Source organism: Herpailurus yagouaroundi, unplaced genomic scaffold, assembly GCF_014898765.1.
Source record: "Herpailurus yagouaroundi ecotype Mexico unplaced genomic scaffold, PumYag 253, whole genome shotgun sequence".
NCBI classification, from domain to species: domain Eukaryota; kingdom Metazoa; phylum Chordata; class Mammalia; order Carnivora; family Felidae; genus Herpailurus; species Herpailurus yagouaroundi.
In genome coordinates, this window is record NW_024412470.1 from 9,415,308 (window position 1) to 9,439,239 (window position 23,932).

At 48.2% G+C, this 23,932-nt stretch overlaps 1 protein-coding gene across 8 annotated transcripts; it reads right to left on the minus strand.

Annotated features, from left to right (window-relative positions):
* Nucleotides 1-1,217: 1,217 nt before the first annotated feature.
* HSD17B7 (hydroxysteroid 17-beta dehydrogenase 7) lies at nt 1,218-23,239 on the minus strand. Of its 8 annotated transcripts, XR_005786358.1 has the most exons (11): nt 23,108-23,238; nt 21,186-21,389; nt 17,132-17,224; nt 15,506-15,620; nt 11,799-11,993; nt 8,175-8,279; nt 7,410-7,466; nt 3,943-4,041; nt 2,733-2,765; nt 1,511-1,609; nt 1,220-1,325 (listed from the first exon to the last, which is right to left on the minus strand). XR_005786358.1 is itself a non-coding variant. In XM_040460994.1 (10 exons), exons 1-10 carry the CDS (start codon nt 23,140-23,142, stop codon nt 1,224-1,226), a joined length of 1,038 nt encoding a protein of 345 aa, XP_040316928.1. In that variant the 5' UTR covers nt 23,143-23,238; the 3' UTR covers nt 1,218-1,223. The 8 variants fall into 8 exon arrangements, 6 of the variants coding, with proteins under 6 accessions (XP_040316928.1, XP_040316930.1, XP_040316929.1 ...); XM_040460994.1 differs by lacking the exon at nt 1,511-1,609 and having other exon boundaries at nt 1,218-1,325; XM_040460996.1 differs by lacking the exons at nt 1,511-1,609; nt 7,410-7,466 and having other exon boundaries at nt 1,218-1,325.
* Nucleotides 23,240-23,932: the final 693 nt, after the last annotated feature.

Here is a 23,932-nt window from a genome sequence, read left to right on the forward strand (position 1 = left end):
GCCCGAGATCCACAATAAAGTGCTTCCTGCAAACTTGCAGTGTGAGTGGCTGCGAGAGTTCAACCCAGCCTGCCCTCCACTCTCCAACCCCAAAGACACTGGGGGGCGGGCAGAACCATTCGGTCCTTCTCTTCACGCACAGAATGTTTAACGGCATCAACGGCATCTCTAGCAACAAAATTAGAGAAACCATAACCAAAATCCGTACTGAGAATGTATAGAAATGACATTTCTAGAACCTGTTTTGCTTTTATTAAGTCATTCAAACTTTTGCTAGCTTTATTACAATCCAGGTAGGGTGCTGGTTGTATTCGGGGCAAAAACACCTAGGCGTCTCATAGCATTTTGTCTTCACATCACGCAAACTTGAGTCCTAACCACTTCCAGCTGCTGCTGACACCAGCAGATAGCTCACCGGCAATTATTCAATTGGAAAATTTGAAACAACGTGAGTAAATCACGTTTTGCTGCAAGTGTGCCTACGCTAAAATATAAGCACGAACACAGGTTGGTCAGTAATGAACCAATTTGCTAATGGTGCTAAGGGTCAGGCACAGTATTAACACAGGCCACCTCAACATCAGTAAAAGACACTTTCAAAAGAAGACAGGACTCAAGTGGTGCAAACACAAAGACACTTCTGTTCCTGCGATGAACTACATGGGTATCTGTATTAGGGCTGTTAGGATTCTAACGACGTCAGGATTTTTAGAAGCAGCATGTGGAGGAAGAAATCGGGTACAAGACCTAAGAAAACTATTCACAAGAAAAGGGACAGAGCTCAGATTACCGCTCAGAGGGCGACCAGTACTTTCTCCTGCTCGAGCAGGCCCAGTGGAAGACCAGCGAGTGCCTGTGTCACGGCTACTCGGGTCCACACCTCATCCCACGCCGTGGGCCTTGGGCTCCAGCTGGCAGAACCAATGAGCACATACTTGGTTGGGTGACCCTCGCACAATTTTGCTGTGACACCATCCTAGAGACTATCTAACTGATATTTTACTTACCAATCTTTTTCTCATGGGTACACACACGAGCGCGCGCGCAAGCACACACACACACACACACACACACACACACACACACACACACACAGTCTTAGAATCCTGAAAGGAAGGAAAAGAGACCCTTCTAGTTCACGGTCTCCCAAAAGTGCACATCATCCAACTCAACGGAAGTCCAGAATGCACAGAAGGCACACAGTGTTTCTGAGGGGATAACGGTCAGCTCTGATGATTTCTTTTTTGAATGGTGGCCCTAACGTGCTTTTCCAGTTCCAGTAAGTTTTGGTAAAATTTTTCAGCGGTGTCTTCATCTAGGTCCATCTAGAAAAGAAGCGAAGACAACGATGACCAGAGAGGAAAAATGAAACAAATGGGCTCTGTGTAAAAGGAAGGCCTTCAACATACATTAGAGAACCAGAAACAAGAGAACAGGGCCGGGAGGACAGGGCTGGGGTTTCCGACTCTGAGATCCTGAGGACGTGTTAAGACCAAACTCCAACACTCACCAAACCTACCGACGCTGCCCTTGCCCAGCAAGACTGAAAGGTCTGGTTTTTCTCTCCCCACTAACCCCTGTGCATCCAGTAACAGAAGACATCAACCGACTGTCATATAAGGACAAAACAGAAAGATCAAAAGATTTTTTTTGAACTCAAACCGCCATCTACCCAATGTCCACCTTCTTTCATACGGAGCCCGAGTTTCAGCTGCGTGCACTGCCCTCCAGATAAAAGCCCACATGTCCAGGCTCCATTGAAGACGCTGGGTGCCATGCATTCACGCTTTGGCCAGCGAGGTCTGAGTGGAAGCATGTCGTACTGCCCAGGAGACTCCTTTACAGGCATGGGCATCCCTTCCTTTCTCCCTGCTTCTGTACTGCTCTCTTGAGCCATAAGAATGAGCGTCACACCTTATGGATGGTAGAGGGGTGACGGAAGGACCCTGGGGACCTGACAGTTTGGGGGGTGCCATACCGGCCCAACACTACCTCTCTCCAAAACTGCTTTTACGCGCAAGAAATCTAAGCTTTCATCTTGTTTAACCTGCTGTTATTTCACACTCTTCTGTTTTAAGTGATACACTGTATGTAAAAGCAAGCTTTCACCCCCTATAAAATAAAGTGGTGTCTCTTTTCAGGTCAACACCGAGCCTAAACTTCGGGAAAAAAAAGTCTCTTTCTTCCCAGAGCTGAGAGGCTGAAAATCAAAGAAAACTTAACATTCTGGAAATAACATTTACATTCATTTCAAACCCTGTCAAGCATTTTTCCATATTGGAACTGTTAGAGGTGTTCGAGATCTCCTTCAACCCCACCTCTGAACAGAGGAGAAAGCTGACTTCTCTGAATTAACCAACACTTAAAACACTTTCTTCAATGCATTTCAATGAAATGCCAGTAAAATATTTTGGTGTATGGAATTAAACATTTTCTCCCCGTTCATAAACAAGGCATTCCCTCTAAGGGCCTTTTTAAAAGGAAGCTTATTGGAGCGCCTGGGTGGCTCAGTCGGTTAAGCATCCAACTTCGGCTCAGGTCATGATCTTGTGGCTCGTGGGTTCGAGCCCCGTGTGGGGCACTGAAGCTGACAACTCGGAGCCTGGAGCCTGCTTTGGACTCTGTGTCTCCCTCTCTCTCTCTGCTCCTCCCCTGCTCATGTTCTGCCTCTCAAAACTGAACAAATGTTAAAGAAAACAAAAATTTGTAAACAAGGAAGCTTACTAACTTACAATAGAATTCCCAAGGATTTCTTCTTCAGGATACTATGAAGTGTTACATAAAATTTGAAGGGAAAAACAAGTCATAGAGTCAGGAAACAGAAACAGCAGGATGAGACATCACACACACACACACACACACACACACACACACACACACGAACTGCAGCAACTTCTCAGAGCCTGTCCTGGGCCAGTGTGCATCGTGGAGGCCTCGGAAAAGGGGGAATAAAATACGAGGCATTTCTCAAACTTGGCTGACAAACTGCTTTTTGCAAATCTTCTCAAGGAACCAGAATCCCACAGGGCATGTTTTGGAAAATGCTGGAGGTTCAGAGGTTCATTGTTAGTAAACAGACACCATGGGAAGCGAGAGTACAGTCCCCTCAGGCCTCACGTTCCTCACACAGACAAGACCACCGCCGATTATGCGACGTCGCTGGGGTAACTGGTCTGCCTCCATCTCATTTTATTTTATGCCGATGCCTCCCACGTAAATGAGGCAGTGGGAAATGGGAGGCTGAAATAAACCTTGCTAACAGGGACAAAAATACAACAAAAATAGTTCTGTAAGTTCAGAAGAAATTTCTCTATTTTCTCATATGTCACTCCATGTGTGACTTCTTTCCGGAAGACTATACGGAGTCTAAAAAACAGCACTCTGGGTTTTTTTCCCACAGTTCATCCCGCGCCTCCTGAAAATACCAATGCACGGAAGCCAGTAACCGTCGCGAGCAGAACTGAACACCCAAAGGGAAGTTAACTTCACTCAGACGCTTCACGTTTCACCCAAGTTGCAGCACATCTATTGAGCACCTATCACATGCGAGGCAACGTGCTCGAAAAGGGGGTACAATCCTCCTGCTCACAGAGCTTACAGTTGGCCAGAGAAGTCCGGCGTTGAATGAGTCCTACACAGAAGAGGTATGAGATGTCAAGAGAGCCTACGACGGAGGCACTGGACCTGGTCTACCGGGTCACACAGGGCTGAGGGACAAGCCGAGGTCTCAAGCGTAAGCAGAAATTGTCCGTCAGTTGAAAGAAGAGGCAGACATTCAGGCAGAGGACATGCAAAGGCCCGGAGGCAGGAGGCAGGAGGGAGCAGATGGAAAGGAAAACAGGCCAGTGAGATGCCAGTGACCAGAACGGGAAAGGAGGGATGGGAAGCCGGGACGCCGGGAGGGCCAGTTCAGCGGCCGAGCCACAGTGTAAACACATTTACCTTCTGGGTCATTACGTAATTGCTTCCAAAGCCAGTGGTGGCGCTCAGGTATTTGGTCAGGGGATTGAGAGACTCGGGCTTTTGGTGGAAAAGCCATACCTAGGAAGGAAGAGGGTGTCCATGATTCTTTTCTTCTTCTGCCCGACATGAGTGAGGCTGGTGGGGATTGATAATCAGCACTTTACCAAGCTCCAAACAAACTCTAAACCTTCTCTTGAATATCATCAGCGAACTGTAACGTCTTCATGAACCACTACTGTACCCTGAAGGAAGTAGGGCAATCTGCTTAATGGTCCTCTTTGAAAACTTATTTAAAGCAAAGAACCCCTTGTGTTTTAGCCATCTCTCCCCTTAATCCCAAATTGAAGTTCACAGCATAGAGACGGGCTTTTTCAGAGTTGATACTCGGCTCATGCCACGGTAAGTACACGATATATTGTTACGTTATTTCACGTTCTTAATAGGCCTGAACGTGAACACCATTCAGGAGATGTACTGGTAAAAAGTAAGTCTCCCTACCTTCACAATTTTCCAGCCACCTAGCTCTCCCCTCTGGAAGCAAGCTAGTATCTTACATATTCCTCCAAAGAAAAGGTATTTGCTTAAAAGCTTGTATATTCTTTTCTCTTACTCAAATGGAAGCCAAATGTACACTATTCGATACTTTGCCATTTTGATTTGAACAATAGGCCCTTTGAGATATTTTCAACTCGGTAAATAGAGAGCTGTTTCATTCTTTTTTAAAGAAACAGTGTTCTATCTCATGGATGGAAATTGACACAATCAATCAAGGATGTAATGTACACAATCAATTTCCAAAGGATGGACATACACGCGGTCTCCAGCCTCTGCTAGTACAAACCACGCTGTAGCGAATGATCTAAGTCTGAGAACATCTGTAAGATAAATACCAATGATGGAATTTCTGGGTCAAGGGGACGTGCGTGTATTTTGAATGATCTTGCCCAACAGTCCTTGATCCAGGCTACGTCAGTCAACCCTCCCCCTGGCTAGATGGGAGAACGCTCTCTCTCTATGCCCCTGACAGGACAGTGCGGTACCAAACTTTCTAATCTTTGCTGATCAGAGTTGAGAAACCATCTCATTACAGCCTTAAGGGGGCTGCCTCCTAGTATGAGTAAGGTCGAGCACCTTTCCGTGCGATTAAGACAGTTTAAGAACTCTCTGTTCACACCCTTTGCCCACTGTTCCAATAGGTTGTTGTTTCTCTGGACTGTTGAAGCTCCTTAACCAGGAAGAAACGTAACCTGTTAGTGCGATATGAGTGCCAGGTACCTTTTCTTGGGCATCGTGGTTAGTCTTTGGAGTAGATTTACAGTGAGGATTTGGGTCACACAAAATTTGATTACTTTTATTTAATCAAAATGTTCAGTCTGTTCCTGGGAGTAAGGATGCCCCCACACTCTTAGACTATTTAGAAACGTCCCCCATATTTCCTTCTAGTCATTATATATTTTAACTCCGTCATGTGTAAATCTTTGAATTTATCTAGAGTTTTATTTGGGTGTGAGGTATGAAGATCCTATTCTATTTTTTGGCACAATTTCCAGAATAACCCCTCTCTCCCACTAATTTGGAAGGCCATCGTTGCCATATACTAGATGCCTGTGTGCTGGGGGCCTGTCCTGAATTTCCTATTCTACTCCACTGACCTGTCCATGCACCTGCCAGAACTATACTGTTTTCATTAGGACAGTTTTCTTTGAAATCGTTAACGCTGAAACACACAAAACCCTTTATAGTAAAGCTTCCTCTCGTCCGTGCCTGGAATTCCTGTTTTGCAGATAATGATAAAAGCAAATGAAAACATGTGCCCCGGCGTTCGCAGCCAGAAACCGGAGACGTGGGATCTGAAGAGAATCCGTAGAACTCCGGAGTCCACACCCTCAACCACTGTGCTTTCGGCCACTCCGGCTTAGCCCACGTAAGGAGGTGAATCTCACCTGAGATCCTTCCTGCACGTGCGCTATACCCAAATCCCCATCCATCCACATCCACCAGCATCTACAACCATCACTAAATGGCAGTCAGGGGGATAGTGACTCATCCATCGACATTTTAGGAAAAAACAGCAGGGTCACAACAGATTTCTTTAAACTGTGACGTGGGTCACGCTGTCCTATCCAGAGCCAACTTATCCCTCAGAGCCCAGACCAAGGAAGCAAAGCCTGCTTCAACCAGCCCGGCTCCCACTGATCCCCCGGTGATTAGTCTGAGGACTTACCACCCGATGACAGAATGTCTTATTTTCTCGCCTATTTTTATTTTCGACATTCTCTTTTTTTCCAAATACGACTCTAAGCGCCTTAGTACCTGGAGGTTTTGTCTTCTAAGTGTTCCTCGCACCACCGACACTCAGTATATACTTGACCGCCACACCTGATTTTCAGTATCTGGGATGTGAATGAGTAATCACATTGTCTCTAATGCTTTGGCAAATATATTAAGGACTCATTAGAAGTGGCTTAAAAGCACTTGCTTCTACAATCAATTTGTGTCCCTATAATAAATGCATTCATTTCTGCAACGTTTACCAAAACAAGAGTGGCAACCAATTTCTTTCATGTTTTCCTTGGTCAATTTCAACTCAGCCAAGATTTAAGAGGCTGCTAAGTACAAGCACTACAGTGACAGAGGACAGATAAGCTTCATCTCGTGTGACAATTCAGATCCGTTAGCAGAGGGCACCCTTGCGCCCTGGGTTGACAAACCCTCAGAGACAGCACTTGCGTAGTTAATCATGTCTGCCACACGGGATCCACTTGTCACGTGTGATTTAAGGAAATGCACTGGTTTTCTAACAAAGCAACAAACCGATTCTCTAATATTTAAACAGAGGAAAGAGAATCTTCGTATAAGGAAACGGGAGTTGGACTGTGTCGCCTGTACTCTTGGCCTGCAAGATGACCTTCTCCATGGAACCGAGGGCCCGGCGACCATCCTGCTCTGCCTGCCCTTGTAGTATTCCGCTGCTCTGCTCTCTAGCTGTTGGCGGACTTTGCTTCCACAGACGTGCTGTCCCTACAACCATGGTATCCAGGGCTACGGTGGATACTAAACTTAAACTTCACTCCTAATACTCTGCACTCGGCCTTAGTCCAAAACAGGACGCTGATGATTTACATAGCCTATCGTTTCTGTTGAGATTGTTTCCACTATCAGTGAGCTGCCATTTATATCCGCTCTGGGGCACCTGAGTGGCTCAGTCGGTTGAACATCCGACTCTGGCTCAGGCCGAGATCTCACGGTGCGTGAGTTCGAGCCCCGCGTCGGGCTCTCTGCTGTCAGCACGGAACCTGCTTCGGATCCTCTGTCCCTCCTCTCTCTGCCCCTCCCCCGCTCGCACTCCTTCTCTCTTAAAAGTAAGTAAACATTTAAAACACGTACGTAAATACATTTATATCCGCTTAGCGACCGTACAAGCTACTGCAACTCTAGCGACCTACCAGGGCTTCTGTTCCATTGTACGGTGTCAGAGTGAAAGCATTTGCAAAAAAGCGAAGCTGAGGAGAAGAAAACGACAGTCATTTTGTGGTTTAGAAGAGTCACCGAAGCATTATTCATTCGCATACTGAAAAAGGTTAACTTGCATTTCGTATCACTGAACACTGAAGTATCACAAGTCTAGAAGAGAAATATCACATAATCGCCATCACTCTGAGCCAGCCACTTTTAACACGGAGGCGTATTTCCTTCTCCTCTTTTCCCCTTGCCTGCCACCACAGAGGGACGTTTTCCGCCGGAGCTCTGCGAGAGAGAAACCTTTCCCGTAAGCAAGCATTTTCTAACGTGTGCTGTGAAAACTCCGGTCCTGCCACATGGCCAAAGCACAAAACAAAAACAAATGAGCAAAAACGTGGTTCCGTGGTCACACAATGCACAGCCATTCCCTTCTTGTGGGAACTTTCAATGCACTGACGGCTCAGAGAAATCCACTTTAACGTCACCTAACACAGATCTCCCCAAATTATGCCATCCTAGAACTCTTGGGAGCTACGATGCATGATCAAGGGCTCATTCCCTTAAACAGAAGGGGCCATTCAGATGGGTGGTGCTGCGGGAGACGTAGAGGTTCCTTACTAAGGAACCTCCGACGAAGTGAAACCCTGCCACCTTCTGGTTCAACTGCTTAGATCATTTCCCAACCCTTAAACACACCTTTTGGGTCCCAAGTCGAAGAGAAAGTAGGAGCAGAAGCGTCTGTCACTCACCAGCCATATGATTGGCATCAGCAGTGTCCACACAAAGGGAGGGAGAATTCCACACGTCATATTGGTCACCATGGTACCCGGGCACACCACGCTGGAATACAGACCCTGGGAGCAGAGACAGGAGCAGTCGTAAGACTCAAATTCCGTGCACACCAACGCAGCCCATCTACATGCTCCTGAATACAGGAGAGACACCAATGAGCCAGGAAGCCAGGGCGCGGACGGTTTGTGCTCTGAGCTGCCCTCGAAGGTGGGCAAGCCATTTCGGCGTAAGAATCACGTGCGGAGAGCTCGCTACGGAGGCACTTCTCTGCTCTCAAGAAACTCCCAGTACAAAGAACAGCCACACTAGAGGCTGGAAGAGAAAAGCAGGATCTGGTTACCCGAGTCTGCGACGTGTTGGCGTAATCGAAGGCCAGTTTACTGATCGTGGTAAGTCCTGAAGATGAAGAAGACATTTCCAGTACGGTGTCTGCCTTCAAGAAGTTTCGGATCTACACGTCACAGACAGCCAAACCTAAAAGCCTGGGTCTGCCCCCCGCAGGCACAGAAGAAGCACACCTCTAGCTCGAGGGGGGAGCTCGTGCCGTGAGAGGGGAATGGAGGGTTGCGTGTGGCGCCACAAAGACACCCCTCGCACAGCCAGCCCTCCATCAGCTCCCTAGCCCGGCACCTGTCATTTTAGAAAGATCTGCCCTAAGAAGAGAGCCCAGCTACCAGGAAGGGCCCTGTGCGGCCTTTACTAATCCCCGGAGCACTGGGATTCGTCTTGCTGGTTTATTCAGGTCAATTTTTACTACATTTTACCTCACGTAGCCGCTGACCATTTTAACTCCTACTTTTCTCGCTTGTAATTTTATGTTTTCTTTTAAAAGGAAATAGGACACATCAGTGTACCACCAACTGGTCAGTGGACAGAAAGCGCCCTGGGTAACAGAAGCTAGAGTTTTGCTTTCTTTATTCAGAGGGGCAGAGGTCTGATGGCGCCTGACACAGACAATCCAATGCCCAGGGATCCTGTGGTCCACCAAAGGTCCCCTGAAAACAGTTAAGAGTCTGGACTCATCAGCGACCCCAAATTCTTCCCAGGAAAGCAACACAGCTCCCCCCCCCGCAGACAGCTGAGGAGGATTTCTTATTCTGGCAACTAGCTAGGAAGTCAGGGCCTACTCAGTCCTAAGCGAAGAAACCTGTGAACTGAAACCCAAGGTCCCTGAGACACGTGATGTTCTAACGTTGAGCAACAAAAGAAACAAACAAGGAGGCAGCCTCGTCCAAGAACACGGTCCCCCCACACATCACAGGGAATCAGCTGTGAGGACCTGAGTGGTTCGCAGACGCGTGTGACGGGTCATCAATGAACGATTAAACTCTACCAGGTAGCCTGCACAGACCCGCCAGCATTTCCAGTGCTACAAGCCTTTAAGAGGATGGAGTTCTTCCGGGGCGCCTGGGTGGCTCCGTCGGTCAAGCGTCCGACTTCGGCTCAGGTCACGATCTCGCGGTCCGTGGGTTCGAGCCACGCGTCGGGCTCTGTGCTGACGGCTCGGAGCATGGAGCCTGCTTCCGATTCTGGGTCTCCCCTCTCTCTGCCCCTCCCCCACTTATGCTCTGTCTCTCTCTGTCTCTCAAAAATAAATAAACGTATATATAAAAAAAAAGGAAAACCAATCATACAGACGTTAGAAGGCAGCAGCATCAGCCAAAACTCCCTTTCGTGTAAAAGATGAAATCCCAAAGCTTACTGGACAATTAAAACATACGCAAAATCCCAGAGCCTTTTACGAAAAGAGCAGCTAATCCACTCTGACCTTGTCCCCAAAAGGGAGCTGCCAGAAACAAGCAGTTGTGACAACTTTTTAAACATCTCAAGGAACCTCAGAAGGGGGCCAACAACTAGACCAACACACGAACTCAAGAAATAATAATAACAATAATAATCCTGACGATGATGGCCACACAAACACGTACCAGCACAGGCGCACACACATAGACCACACGCCTTCTGTACACCCGGGGCACCTCCACACGTGCACACACCACCTACACGATCACATTCACATCTGCACACACCTGCAAACCCGACAGGTGCGTGTGGGCAGGCACACCCTCGTGTGCACACACGTGCAGACGCGCGCACGCACAAGTGCATTCCGAGACCACGGCTGCGACTGCATCACACCCGGCCCCTCTTCAACCCTCCTAACGAATCTGTGAAGCAGGCACTGTTTTTCAGATGAGGAAACTGAGGCACGGGGAGTTGAGATAATTTGTCCAAGGATTCCAATCCAGTTCTAGGGGAATGTTCTCAGCTTCGACTCTTCACTGAGAGGCACGGTTCTAGGACCCGGACCACAGAAGAGAGAGCTCCACCTGACAAGGTGTCCATTCCAGAATAAACCAGGTCTAGACTATCACAGAAGGCCCAGACTATGGGGGCGCCTGGGTGGCTCAGTCGGTTAACTGGCTGACTCTCGATTTCGGCGCAGGTCACGATCTCAGAGTTCACGAGTTCGAGCCCTGCATCAGGCTCTGCGCTGACGGTGCGGAGCCTGCTTCGGATCCTGTCTCCCTCTCTCTGCCTCTCTCCTGCGTGTGCTCTCTCTCAGAAATAAATAAATTAAAAAAAAAAAAGTCTTAGACTATTTCTGACGTATCATGAGAGAAGGTCCGGCAAGGGCAGACAGCTCCTTGGTTATCTTTTTCTCTCTCCTTTCTCTGCAACCCTAAGCCTGGCCCAGTGCCCTACACGCGGTAGGTCTTTTGTAAATATTAGTGGAATTAAATTTCCCCACAGTCCCACACTCAAACAGCAGAGTCAAAGCAAACAAAGGAAAATGCCATGGGAAAGACTGGAGATTTTCAGTTAAGACTTTAGACCCGAACAAGAGAGACATTCAGAGCAGCAGTGAGTTCCAGACCACAGAGGCCACAAGGAGCCAGCGAGACTGACAAGGGTTGCCTTCTGCAAAGACACACCCCCTAAACCCAGCGTCCTCATAAAGACAGAGCTCTGGAGCGTCACCCAAGCCCACTGTGCAGAAGGCTTTGTCACCCCTGGCTGTCCTGTAGCACCTGATATGGCAGACACTGGGACACAGCATGGTTTAGTGGGAAAATTCCACCCTACAGTCACACGGCCCTGGGCTCAACTCTGAGCTCTACCATCAGTAACGAGTGGTGCGTGACGGCTGGGGGCAATCACCTAACCCTCATCTGAAGATGGGGATACTCAGACCTACTGTCCGCACTGTCCCTGGGACAGGAAAGGCATTGAATGACACACACAGGTAAAGATACAGCACCTGAGACGCAGCAGGTGCTTCATAGTAGGTACTCGCATCATTCGTGGGTCCCGTTCTGCTGCGGAAGCCAGAGCTGCTGAGGAGCTATGGGACGGCGAACGAATGCCCGTGTGCCCAAGGCCAGGAGCTAATTATCTCTGCCCTAAAACTTTGACACGCACCACCTGTCACTCCTATTCATGTCTTCCCTTGTCTTCACGGCAATCCTGCTCAAGAAACAGTACCGCATCTTCTAACAGAAAGCCAAGGCGACCAGAAAATCAACTGTAGTTCAGAAATCGCCACCCTGCCATTCCTGCGTCACGGAGACAGGACTCACCCGCGAGTTGAAGTTCTTGTTCACAGCCACGCTGAGCAGGTCAACCGCGTACTTGGAGGAGCTGTAGGGCTCCTGGCCTCTGCTGTGCTGGATGTCCTCGAGGCAGAAATTCGATTTCCTCGCATTGCGAGACGATGTCCAGATGAGCTGGGAAGGACTGTCACTGTGACAGAGGAGAGGTGCCAGTTCCTGAATCTGAAGGAGATTTAAAAAAGAACAAAAAAGGAACAAAAAATGGATCGAAATCTACCGGAGGCGTACAGGGTAACAACCGGGAAACTACTATAAATGTGTGCTGCGACTGAACAGGTAGGTCGTTGCCGGGCCGGCTCTTACAGACACGCGAGAGAGGAGGCCAGAATGATCCATGTGGAAATGAGTTCGAGACGTCAGATGAACTGATGTTTAGCTTCATAAAGACACAGATGGTTACATATAAAAATATTTATAGCATATACTATAACATCACTATAATATACACTAACATATACATGGGTTACTATGCACGGATTCTCTCCCTGCTCCGTCAGCCTAGAAGCTACTGATGCATCAATAGCAACGAGCCCTCGAATCTTGGTTTCTAATACCAGTGTCCAGCAAGAGGAACCAGATCTCCTTAGAGAAAAGGCGGATTCTAGGTCTGGGGCAGAAAATGTACCCGATGAGCCCACAGCATCGTGTAGTGCCAGAACAGGCATGCTCAAAACATAAACGGGAAACCATGACAATGAGGCTACGTCAAAGACATGCAGGATCCAACAGAGAGCACCCCCAATGGCCCAAAGGGACACAACTTGAGCAAATCATTTTTTTTGCACAAAATACGGTATTTACAACTCAAAGTAGGAAATGAGTATCCGCAAGCCCACGTGAATATAGTAAATGATTTTTTTTTTAGCTTTTTTGAGATCAAATCGACCAAGAAATGATTGAATAAAGAATTAAATGGGGCGGGGGGGCGCCCGGATGGCTCAGTTGGTGAAGCATCCAACTTCAGCTCAGGTCATGATCTCATGATTCATGAGTTCAAGCCTCGCATCAGGCTCTGTGCTGACAGCTCAGAGCCTGAAGCCTGCTTCAAATTCTGTGTCTCCCTCTCTCTCTCTCTGCCCCGACCCTACTCACTCTCTCTCAAAACTAAATAAATGTTTAAAAAAAAAAATTAAAAAAAAAAAAGAATTAAACGGGGAACAGACAAATCTTTCTTGCAGAAAGCTTCCAGATAATTTAGGTAGCTAATCGACCCTTCAGGGGGTCAAACACAACCTCTTAAGTGTGAGCTACACACACTAACTCTCTTCCAAAGAGTACAATATGGAAAAGGAGAGAAAAACCAGACAGGAACTTGACAATGAGAAACCTGACCGACACTACCTTGAGCCAGGGGATTGAAGAGAACATCAATGCTGATAAGCCACGTTGACAGTTCACACCCTTGATATTATGTGACGAGAATGGTACTTAACCTCTGTGGTCCTCCTCCCACACATGACTCAAGTCTAACCACGAGAAAAACTTCAGACAAATCCCAACTGAGGCCTGCCTACAAAATACCTCAGCAGTGATCCTCAAAACTGTCAAGGTCATCAAAACCAAGGGCAGTCTGAACAACTGTCACAACCAAGGGGAACCTAAGGGGACAGCTACTAAATGTACTGTGGTATCCAAGATGGGATCGTAGAAGATTGAAGAAATCTGAATGAAGTTTGGACTCCCGCTAATAACAAGGTTGGTTCTCAGATTGCAACAGATGTACTACATCAAGGAAAGGTGTTAAATGAGACAGAAAACTGGGGGTCCAGGAACTCTCTGTACTATATCTGCAGTAATTCTGTAAATCAAACTATTGGAAAACAAACAAAAAACTTACTAAAGAAAAACCTAGGAAAGGTTCCAGATGCACTCCATCCACATTTGTGATGAATAAATCAAATGCAAGCAAGAGAACTCAAAAACACGAGATTAAATCAAGTTTAACTGGTACCACTCTGTGCTTGGAACTTCACAGAAATTACCTCTATGCTCTGTAACGATCCTAAAAGTTTGGTCATGTTGCATATGGATCACACTTGGGATGGATCCGTTTACAAAATGCACGGACACCTGGAACCTAGAATGCAAGTTTGTGTTCCATAGAAAGTGGTAAGATTCTTAAACCTATTTGAAGAGAGTGGGAAGCATTCTAAGCCTCCTGATTATTTTATTAGACAAATCAATTCCCAAACTCCAGCTGCCTTGCCCACCTGTCAAAGGATCCACAGGCTGGGTCGTGTCAGCAGGACACCTATGCTATAACTCTGCCCACGGCCACCACTCTCCTCACCCAGATGACCCCAATGCTTGATCTTCGGAACAACCTAATTTTTAAACACTAGATTCATCAAAAAACTCACAGAGTCGTAATAGCAATAATTATCTTCTATCGTTATCGATTAATTTAATAATTCAAGAAGAGGGCAAAGAACGAGTATCATAAAAAGATACAGGAAACACTAGATAACTGATCTGTGGAAAGGTATAAAAACAAAGACCAGACAAGAATTCAATCCCGTTCCGACTTTGCGTTCTAACGAACTTTTGCCATTGAAAAAGTAACACCACATGGCATTAAATAAACAGCACTAAAGGTTATGGACTGAAACATGAAAGTCCCCCTCCTTGCTGATACCCTGGTACCCGAGTTCATCAAGGTGACCAGTGCTCCCAGCTTCCTCTGTATCATTCTAGAAATATTATACACATTTATCTACACTCTGTGAGGATACATCTTCTCCTGTGTGTTTACATACACGAGACCACACTATACACATTATGCCTCGCTAGTCCTTCTTTATGATAAAATGCTAGAAGCTGTCCCACAGAAGTGCAAAATATTTATCACATGTCTTTGAACGGGTCCATACTGTTCCAGAGTTTGGCTACACCTTCATTTATTGCAAATACAGGCTGGTGCTGAAAGAGGTCCAATTTTAAGGGAAATTAGGCTTAAGGTGGAGACAGGTGGCGGCGAATAAAAAGGTGTCAGAAATACAGGTTCTGCGCTGGCCAACCAGCATCAGAAGGAGTCCCTCCAACACCAAGGAATTACAGGCAACCAGCAACGTGGTCTGGCATTACTTCACGCAGACAGTAAAGCTGTCCCATGGGGTCAAGCCTGAGGCAAGAGCCCTGAACAAGCCAGGCAAACTGCACATCTCCTGCTTAACTCCACGCGCGTGCCTGGAACTGTAATGCAGTATAGACACCCAAGAATCCGCAATCACACCCAAGAAACCCAATCAATAAAAGATCGGGTATGAATTCCCATTTAACAACGGCTTGCCCACCACCCCCATCCTATCTGATGCCAAGCCCAGTGTCAAAGAACATTCAGAACAGGACTGGTATACTTTCTCACAGTTCTGCGCATGCGTGCATGCACGCACGCGCACGCGCGCGCACACACACACACACACACGCCGTGTGCCTCTTTCGCACCTCTCCCTCCACTCTCTAGAGCCAATGTCAAAAGAAAAAATTAATGTATCGATACACTGCTTTAGGGAAGCAATGTTTTCAGAGAGTACAGCGATCATCCTATTTAAGTACTCAACGACTTAATGCTAGCCAGGAATTTGTGAGCTGAACAAAGAGCCCTGGGCTGTAGCCATGTGAGCCTTCAAGGTTGCAACACTAATGTGAGCCGAATGAGCCTCAAGTCTTTTTACCAGGATGAAGTGGCCAAAGACGTTGGTCTCAAACACCTCCTGGAGCCCGTCGGCAGTGATTTGATCTTCCTGGGTCAGCAATCCTTCAGCTGTGGAGAACATATGAATCACTTTTCTGAAACAGGAGAAGACAATTGTATGACTTTTAAAAGCTTCTTTAACTGAAGATTCTGAAAAACGCTCCCTGCTGCCCCTCCCCTGCCCCAAAACTACATTTTCCTTGATCCTATAACATCAGGAATAAAAACACGTGGGGTGCCCGGGTGGCTCCGCTGGTTAAGCAGCCGACTCGATCTCGGCCCCAGTCATGATCTCATGGTTTGTGAGTTCGAGCCCCGTGTCGGGCTCTGTGCTGACAGCGTGCAGGGCCTGCTTGGGATGCTCTCTCTCCTTCTCTCTCTCTGCCCCTCCCCCACTCTGTCTCTCACAAAATAAGTAAACATTTTTTTAAGGCTTTTTTTTAATGTTTTATTTATTTTTGAGAGCAAGAGAGACAGAGCACAAGCTGGGGAGGGGCAGAGAGAGAGGGAGACACAGAATCCGAACAGGCTCCAGGCTCTGAGCTGTCAGCACAGAGCCCGACGCGGGGCTTGATCTCACAAACCGTGAGATGGTGACCTGAGCCAAAGTCGGATGTTTAACCGACTGAGCCAGCCAGGCGCCCTAAACGTTTTTTTAAAAAGAATAAAAATGTCGATTTCTCAGACTGTGTCACTGTGAGTGCATAATAAGACGCAAAAATGCTTCCTTTCTCCCAATTCAGAGACATATTTACATACCTCTAACTCCTACCACCAACAGGAACCTGACACAAAAAACCTGCTGCTAAAAGTCTCTTCACCTTTTCCCGCATTGGGGTGCAGGTGAACCTCTGTGGGGAAAGAACAGCCATGCCAAGGGGAAAATGTCTCACCCCAGCACAAACTGATGTTTAACTGCGAAAGTTACACAGGTTAGTTTTCTACGGGGAATTCCTGAAGCACCCAACATATTAACACGGTGATTTGCCACGAGATCAACTTATTAGGTCAAGACCAGCGTGTGTGTGTGATGGAAGAGAAGTAAAATAAAAGTAGCAACGTAGTAAGGAGCATGCAAAAAGAGTATGAATATCTATTTATAAGTACACGAGGTCACAAAATAAGGTATATTTCTTACTACAGGTCACGGTCAAACACTTCTGGAGCCACTGTGCTACTCCGTATGGAGAATCTCCCAGGGACACCTTTAGCTGGGCGCGCTCCCCAGCTCACTGGGCAAAGCACCTGCCACAGAGCTGGGAGATACTTCCAAAGCAGGTCTCATGGATACTGGAGTCTTGCAGACAACGCTGCCTGATTCTGAAATGTTCTTGCTGCTAATCACACTCAGGCAGACTAGAAATGCACCTTCTGAAACATCCAGCCGTTTGGAATGTCCTGGAGACCTAGAACACCCTGAGATCCAGGACTTCCAGCCTCTCCCACAAAAGACGGATGCTTTTCTTTCATGATGCGGCTGCAACACTTCCTGTCTCGACTCTTGTCCACCGCCCCTCAGCCCCCTAACTTAACCTGCTGAGGGCAAAACGAGGCAAAAAAAGGAACGGGTTCCTTCCACTCGGTTCATCTAGAAATTGAACATTACCTTGAAAAGAGGCCAGAGAAAAGCGCTTTGATATTCAGCTGTGGGTTGGGCATGATCCCAGCGTTCAGATAGACATAGTCTAATCTCTGAAACCTGCAAGGAAAACACCACGATAAGACGGTTCATTATCCCGAGAGCAACTGGAATAAAGAAAGCCTACGAGGGACAGAAAACACTTTCTGAACCAAAAAAAGCGGCCACAGCCAGTTGAAGGCAAGGTACAACACATCACACATTACACCCACTTCTTTCTCAACGGTTTCTCTTTAGCCACAAGAAATATCTGAGTATTCTTTTTTTTTTTTTTTTTTTTTTTTTGACGGTGGCTGCAAACAGAATTTGGGGAGCTAGGCTGGGTTTTGAAGTTACATCTCAGATCAACACTCCTCCCACCTCTGTCCTCCCAATTAGGATCTGCACACGGCCACCCTCGGTCTACTAAACCAACTCTCCTTCTGGTCTTAGAAACATTTTGCCTTTTTTTTTTTTAAAGAGTCACGGGGGCGCCTGGGTGGCTCAGTCGGTTAAGCGGCCGACTTCAGCTCAGGTCATGATCTCACGGTCCATGAGTTCGAGCCCCGTGTCGGGCTCTGTGCTGACAGCTCGGAGCCTGGAGCCTGCTTCGGATTCTGTGTCTCTCTCTGCCCCTCCCCCGTTCATGCTCTGTCTCTCTCTGTCTCAAAAATAAACATTAAAAAAAATTTTTTTTAAAAAAGAGTCAAATCTTCCCTGTTGATAGGTAAAATTTATATCATATTGATAATCGCCCAATCTGATCCATTAATGCTGGAACCTGAATGCCAAGATGTCTACTAAAGCAAAAGATGCATGTGGAAACCTGTCACTGTTCGTGGCTGGCTCCTCTGTATCACAAGATGAGGGGGGCTCATAAGAATACAAGGAGATTACGGAAGCTGAATGGGGGGAAGGCACATGTCATGGAACCCGTCATGGAGAGAACAGTGAAATGTGGACTAGAGGGAGCACTTTCATATTGAAACCCCATGTAAGACTTAATGTAGTGTACTCCTCGAGCTAGGGGCAAGCCTGCCCTCGTGACACTCACAGACATCATGAATATTCAGAATATCCCCTAGACTTCTGCGCATTACACGGTCTCCGTGCCCTCTTGTGTGCAGCCCAAGACAACACGGGCCGTAGCTACTAAAGCTGGGACCTTAAAATACATCCACGCTCACCAATTCAGATCCCACACAAACATTTCTTGATCAGTCTACAAGTAATGAACAGCCAAATGACTCTAATTACTAAATTTACTGTTTAAAATACTGACGTGGAAGGGGTGCCTGGGTGGCTCAGTCGGTTGAGCATCTGACTTCGGCTCAGGTCAGGACCTCACGGTTCGTGAGTTCAAGCCCCGCGTCGGGCTCTGTGCGGACAGCCCGGAGCCTGCTTCGGGTTCTGTGTCTCCCTCTCTCTCTCTGGCCCTCCCCTGTTCACCCTCTGTCTGTCTGTCTCTCTCTCTCTCAAAAATAAAAAAGTTATAAAAAATTATTTTTAAACATGCTGATGTGGATACTACTGGGCCATCCACACAAGCACCAGTCATGTGGGCCCATCTATTGTTGGATGTTCCGTTACCTAATTTGCAAACTTCCATCTAAGAACATGAACACATCTTGCTAGGAATGGAAAGGAAATGTTTAGCAAAGGGTGGAAATTGCACCAGAATGCCAGATTCAGGTCTGGCTTCAGTAAAATGGCATACTTACCACTCTCAAAGATTAAGTGACGGAACATTCAGTGCTCTAGTCTGGATAAAATGGAACTACAATTTCTTACTGGTTTTCCTCTGCACGTAGCTTACAGAAGAGAGTCGTGCGGCCAGAAAACCCAGGTGTCAGGAATGGTGCTGAATTAGCCAACGGAAGGGACCTTCCCAAGCTCTCTTTGGCTCGAATTTACCTCAGGTCTACCATCGTGGACAACCATTTGGGGCCATTAAGTGCAGGAGATCCTTTTTTTTTTAAGGTTATTTATTTATTTTGAGAGAGAGACAGATATGAGCAGGGTCGGGGCAGAGACAGGATCCCAAGTGGGCTCTACACTGTCAGCGCAGAGCCCAGTGTGGGGCTCGAACTCATGAACCGTGAGATCATGACCTGAGCTGAAGTCAGACACTCAACCGACTGAGCCACCCGGGCGCCCAGGAGATTCTTGACATAGTAATGGATATGTCTGGACACGAGCACACATCCCCAAATTTGTGACTCTTACTAAAATTATCATTTCCTAACTTTGGGAGACACCACCCAGCTCAGCAAGAGCTGTTCTGCTGATGAAATAAATACATCAAAGCTGCACAAAATGCTGACGGCAGACACAGATTACCTTCGTGCTCCCTTCCACCTTACTGCCCTGCGGCCTCAAATCCCTGCGAAACCACTACAACTCACACTAAATGCTAAGTCACTAAGCTTGTGATAACTAAACATCTTGAAACTTTGAAGGCAACTGAGAAAAGTCAATACTATGAACGTTACAACTTAAAATCTCGAAAGTCAACTGTACTAGCACGGGCTACTCTTAACTGAGGACAAAGGCTCTTCTCTGCTAAGTGAGGAAACACCACGAAATCTCTACAAAACAGAAAAGACCCGCTGGCTGAGAAGGTTTGGGGATAAACGATGCCTGAAACCTGATTTGAGCTCGAAACGTCTGTCCTGACGCGAGGGTTTTTAAATACCTTTATTGTGCGGTTTCACAGACTTGGAAAGTCAAAGTTATGGAAGAGCAGGGTATAGGAAATGTAGATATTCTTAGTTTTTTAGAAGGATGATGTGGCAGAAAATTCCAGGAGCTCAGGACTAGTGAGAAGTGAGATTTCCCAACAGGGGGAGGCTGCACCCAGAAGAGCCGGGTGAAGAAGGCCGGCTTCCACCTTCACCCTGTCCCTTGTGTCCTTGGAACAGGGACAGGCAAACGGCCAGCAATTCCCACACGCAAAACACTAAGTTGCATTCTTCAGTAGATGCCTTTACCAAGAAGGCCTTCCTCGTTTTTACTGGACGTCATTTTACTGTCCACGGAAACAAAGTGGCTTAAGGACCTCGAGGACAGGGGCGCCTGGGTGCCTCGGCCCATTGAGCGTCTGGCTTTGGCTCAGGTCATGATCTCACAGTTCGTGGGTTTGAGCCCTGCGTCGGGCTCTGTGCTGACAGCTCAGAGCCTGGATTCTGTGTGCCCCTCCCCCGCTACTGCTCTGTCTCTCTTTGTCCCTCGAAAATGAATAAATGTTTAAAAAAAAAACTTAAAAAAAAAAAAAGGACCTCAAGGACAAAAATGTTTGAAAATTAAGTATTCCACATATCTCTGGGGCTCAGTACGGACCAGTGCAGGGCTCCTGACCTTTTTGGATCATAAATTCTTCCTAGAATTTAAAATTTACAAAAAAAAACAAACAACAAAAAAAAAGCATGCCTTCTTTCCCCAGAAAACAAATGCACTGTGCACCTGTATGCGATTTTGTGCACACTTTCTAGGGAGTTATACGTCCAAGGACCCTATTCCTTCATACACGAAATATTTCTCAGATACCTGTTATACGCCAATTACTGTGTCGATGTGAACAAATCTTTATGGACCTGTGGGGGAAAAAATCTCCGAAGAAATAGGATGTAGACGTGGGCTCTAAGACCAACCCAACCGACAGGAAGTCCAACCACCTTCTCAGCCACATTCCTCTTATCTCTGCGTCTCAGGCTCTTCACCTGGTAAATGTCAACACCTGTCCAACCTACTTCATGCAGGTGTGACACAGAGGAGAGATACAAAAACTGCATTCAGAAAGGAATCACCTTGCTGCCCACGCAACTGACCACGCATCAAGGCGTCCTCATAAATTCATCCCCGTGAGATAATCACGATTACGACTGAGAACGAAGGTGCGATGAGTCGCTCCATACGGATCTCCCCAGCACGACTACGGCTTGCGCCGCGCCTTTTTCTTTGTAGGTTTCCCTACCCTTTCATATTCTGTTCGCCGCTGTGTGACACAATCAGGTGAGAGAAAACCCATCAGCAAGAGGCGTACCTTTGCTTGAGCTCCCCGGAAGCCCGGAACACCGACTGCAGGTCGCTGACATCCACCTGCACGATGCTGACCTCGGCGAGGGGGTGAGAGGCCAGCAGAGCCTCGCGGACCGCTTCCGCTTTGCTCCTGTTCCTGCAGGCCAGACACAGGTGCAGCTCGTGGTCCTCCTCCAGCAGCCGCTTGCAGAGGGCGAGGCCAACGCCGCTGGGGGTCAGTTCGGACACGGAACATGCGTTAATTCAGGCGGTGCCACAGAGGCCTTTCCCCCCGGTTCAGAGAGCCGACCTTGTCAACGTGAGCTCCGATGAGGGGCCCGGGCGGGGAGAAAAGACTCAAAAACTATGAAAAGAAAGGAACCCCCTACCCCAACTGAACAGTCAGTCCCTCTCTCAGGATGCTGTCCCGTTTGTTTCTCTCATTCTGCAAACGCTGTCACCCACAAATAACTGCACTGCAAATGAGAGCTGTCTTTCAATGCAGCGATTAACCTGCGGGCAGGGTTCCTTCTGTACTTGTCACGACACTCATGAACGTGATTCAGAGCATCGCCAGCAAGAGCTGAAAAGAGCATCATATGAGCTGTTTCCCGTGTGCATGTTTGACTTTGCTGTCTAGGTCACTCAAGGGCAAGGGCTCCACGCCCCGTTGGTATGGTGGCCACTATCAGGGGCAAGAGCAGCTCCCGATAAGGACTGGATGGATCTTTCACTACCGCGGCAGGAGGCAGGTTCCTCTCAACTACTACGAGATCGAATAACCACTAGGAGAGAAAAAACTCAACGTGATTAAGTGGAAGGTAGGAAGAGGAAATACAAGATGGGCACCAGGAAAGAGGACGAGTCAAGGACAGATAAACTCCTTAGAAAAGGCATTTGAAACTGCACAGTAGGTGGGAACAGTACTCAGACCAGCCTGGCTGGGGGCGGCCGGAGCCTGGGCTTTGCCAACAGAGCATCAGGTGTATTTACACTTGTTCCTCCTCACTTGAGAATAGCAGGTCTTTACGATAATTATCCAATTGCATCCATCACAACGTATGCAAAAGAAGCAAACATACAAAATCCACTCTGGGTCACTTCAAGGACAGCTTGGGAAGCCCCGAATCCGTTGTTCAGGGCACTGGGGAGAGGACACGCTAAACCAGGCCACTCACAGACACCTGCCACGCTGGCTTAGCTAATAGGGATGCGGCTAGGTAGCCCCGAGTGGACGGATTTTAGATGACATTGGACATACCCCCCGCCTTCATCCCTCCCCACTGCAACGGGCAGGAGAGTGGCTGGGGCTGGGGGGGTGTCGCCTCCACACATTCTTCACATTAGTGCAAAGAGAAAGCAGAGGGGGCGGAGTCCACGCGGGCCACCCTGGAATAACTAGAAACGGGCGGTGACGGTGCTGTGCGCGCCTCCCGGGACTTTGCAGAAGACGGTTAGCTTTGTAACAGTGTGTGCAGGCGTCCAGCTCTGTGCTGGATGGAATGACACACCCCACCCCCACCCCGTCCTCCTGCTCACGGGTGTCGACACATATCCGAGCAATATGAGACTGATATAATCTATACTGTCTTTTGAAATCATAGAGGTCTTGATTAATTAGATATTGTAACAGCACTCCTGTAAGACTGTAAGAGCGCCCCTGTCCCGGACACCAACAGGACCCCCGCGACGCCCCCAGGCTGCTTTTCCGCCGTCACGTTCAATTCCGGCACCGGCTACCGAGCCCCCTGCGCGGCCGGACGCCGGGACGTCGCGCGCCGGGGACCCGGGAACAGCGGGGCAGGTGCTCGCGCGAGGTCCCACCGCGCAAGGCCGGGGACGCGCGCTCCCGGGGGCGGTCGCCAGCGGTTGCCCGCCCCGTACTTCCTGCTCCCTGAGACCCCTGACCCGCCGCTGCCGCCGCCGCGACCGCCGAGGACGCCTCACCTGCTCGCCCCGGTGACCAACACCGCTTTCCGCATGGTCTCCCACCCCGCCGCCCTGCCGCGGAGCCGGCACCCGCCACTGCCTCGCGAGCGGTGGAAACCTGAAGCCCTCCTCGGCCACGCCCACGCCGCTGCTGTCCAATCAGGACCCGACGGTGCTCCCCTCGCGTCATCGGCTCTTCTCCAATCGCTGCCGGCGGTGCGCTCTAGGCGCAGGGCCCCGGGTGGGGTGAGGTAGGCCGAGGGGCGGAGCCGCACCCGAGCCAATCCGGACGCTCGTCGTCCCTCCGTAGCTCAGGTGTCCCGCGGGACCCACCCGGCGGCTGCTGCTGCACCTGCCCTTTGCTGGGTCGGGCTTTCCCCCTGCAGAGCACTGGGGCGCGGGATGAGTGGCACGCACGGGATCTGTACCCTGGTGCCCCCGCCTGGCCTCTATTGCAGGAAGGCCTCAGGATGTTTGCACCAGAACTCCTTGTTTTAGAGAAAAGATTTGGGTCTAGGAGTTAAAGTTTGGGTACTGTCATCTACTTCGTTTTCTACTCCTTTTGGGATGTGTAGATCCAGGCACTGTGCCACTTTACAGACAAGCTTCTGGTCCCAGACCTGCTGTTCCTCTAAAAAAAAAAAATCCTCTTTGGAAAAATGAACATTGATTTCCTTAAAAATTTTTTATACAATCATGGATGAGTTGCCAGTTTTCAAAATTTGGAACATCTATGAACCTGAGAACCTAAGAACTTCATAGGACATTATCAGTGGTGTACTATAAACTCCTACTTCAATGCTTCTCAAACTCTGTGATAAACAACCCCTTTTGTTTTTCCCA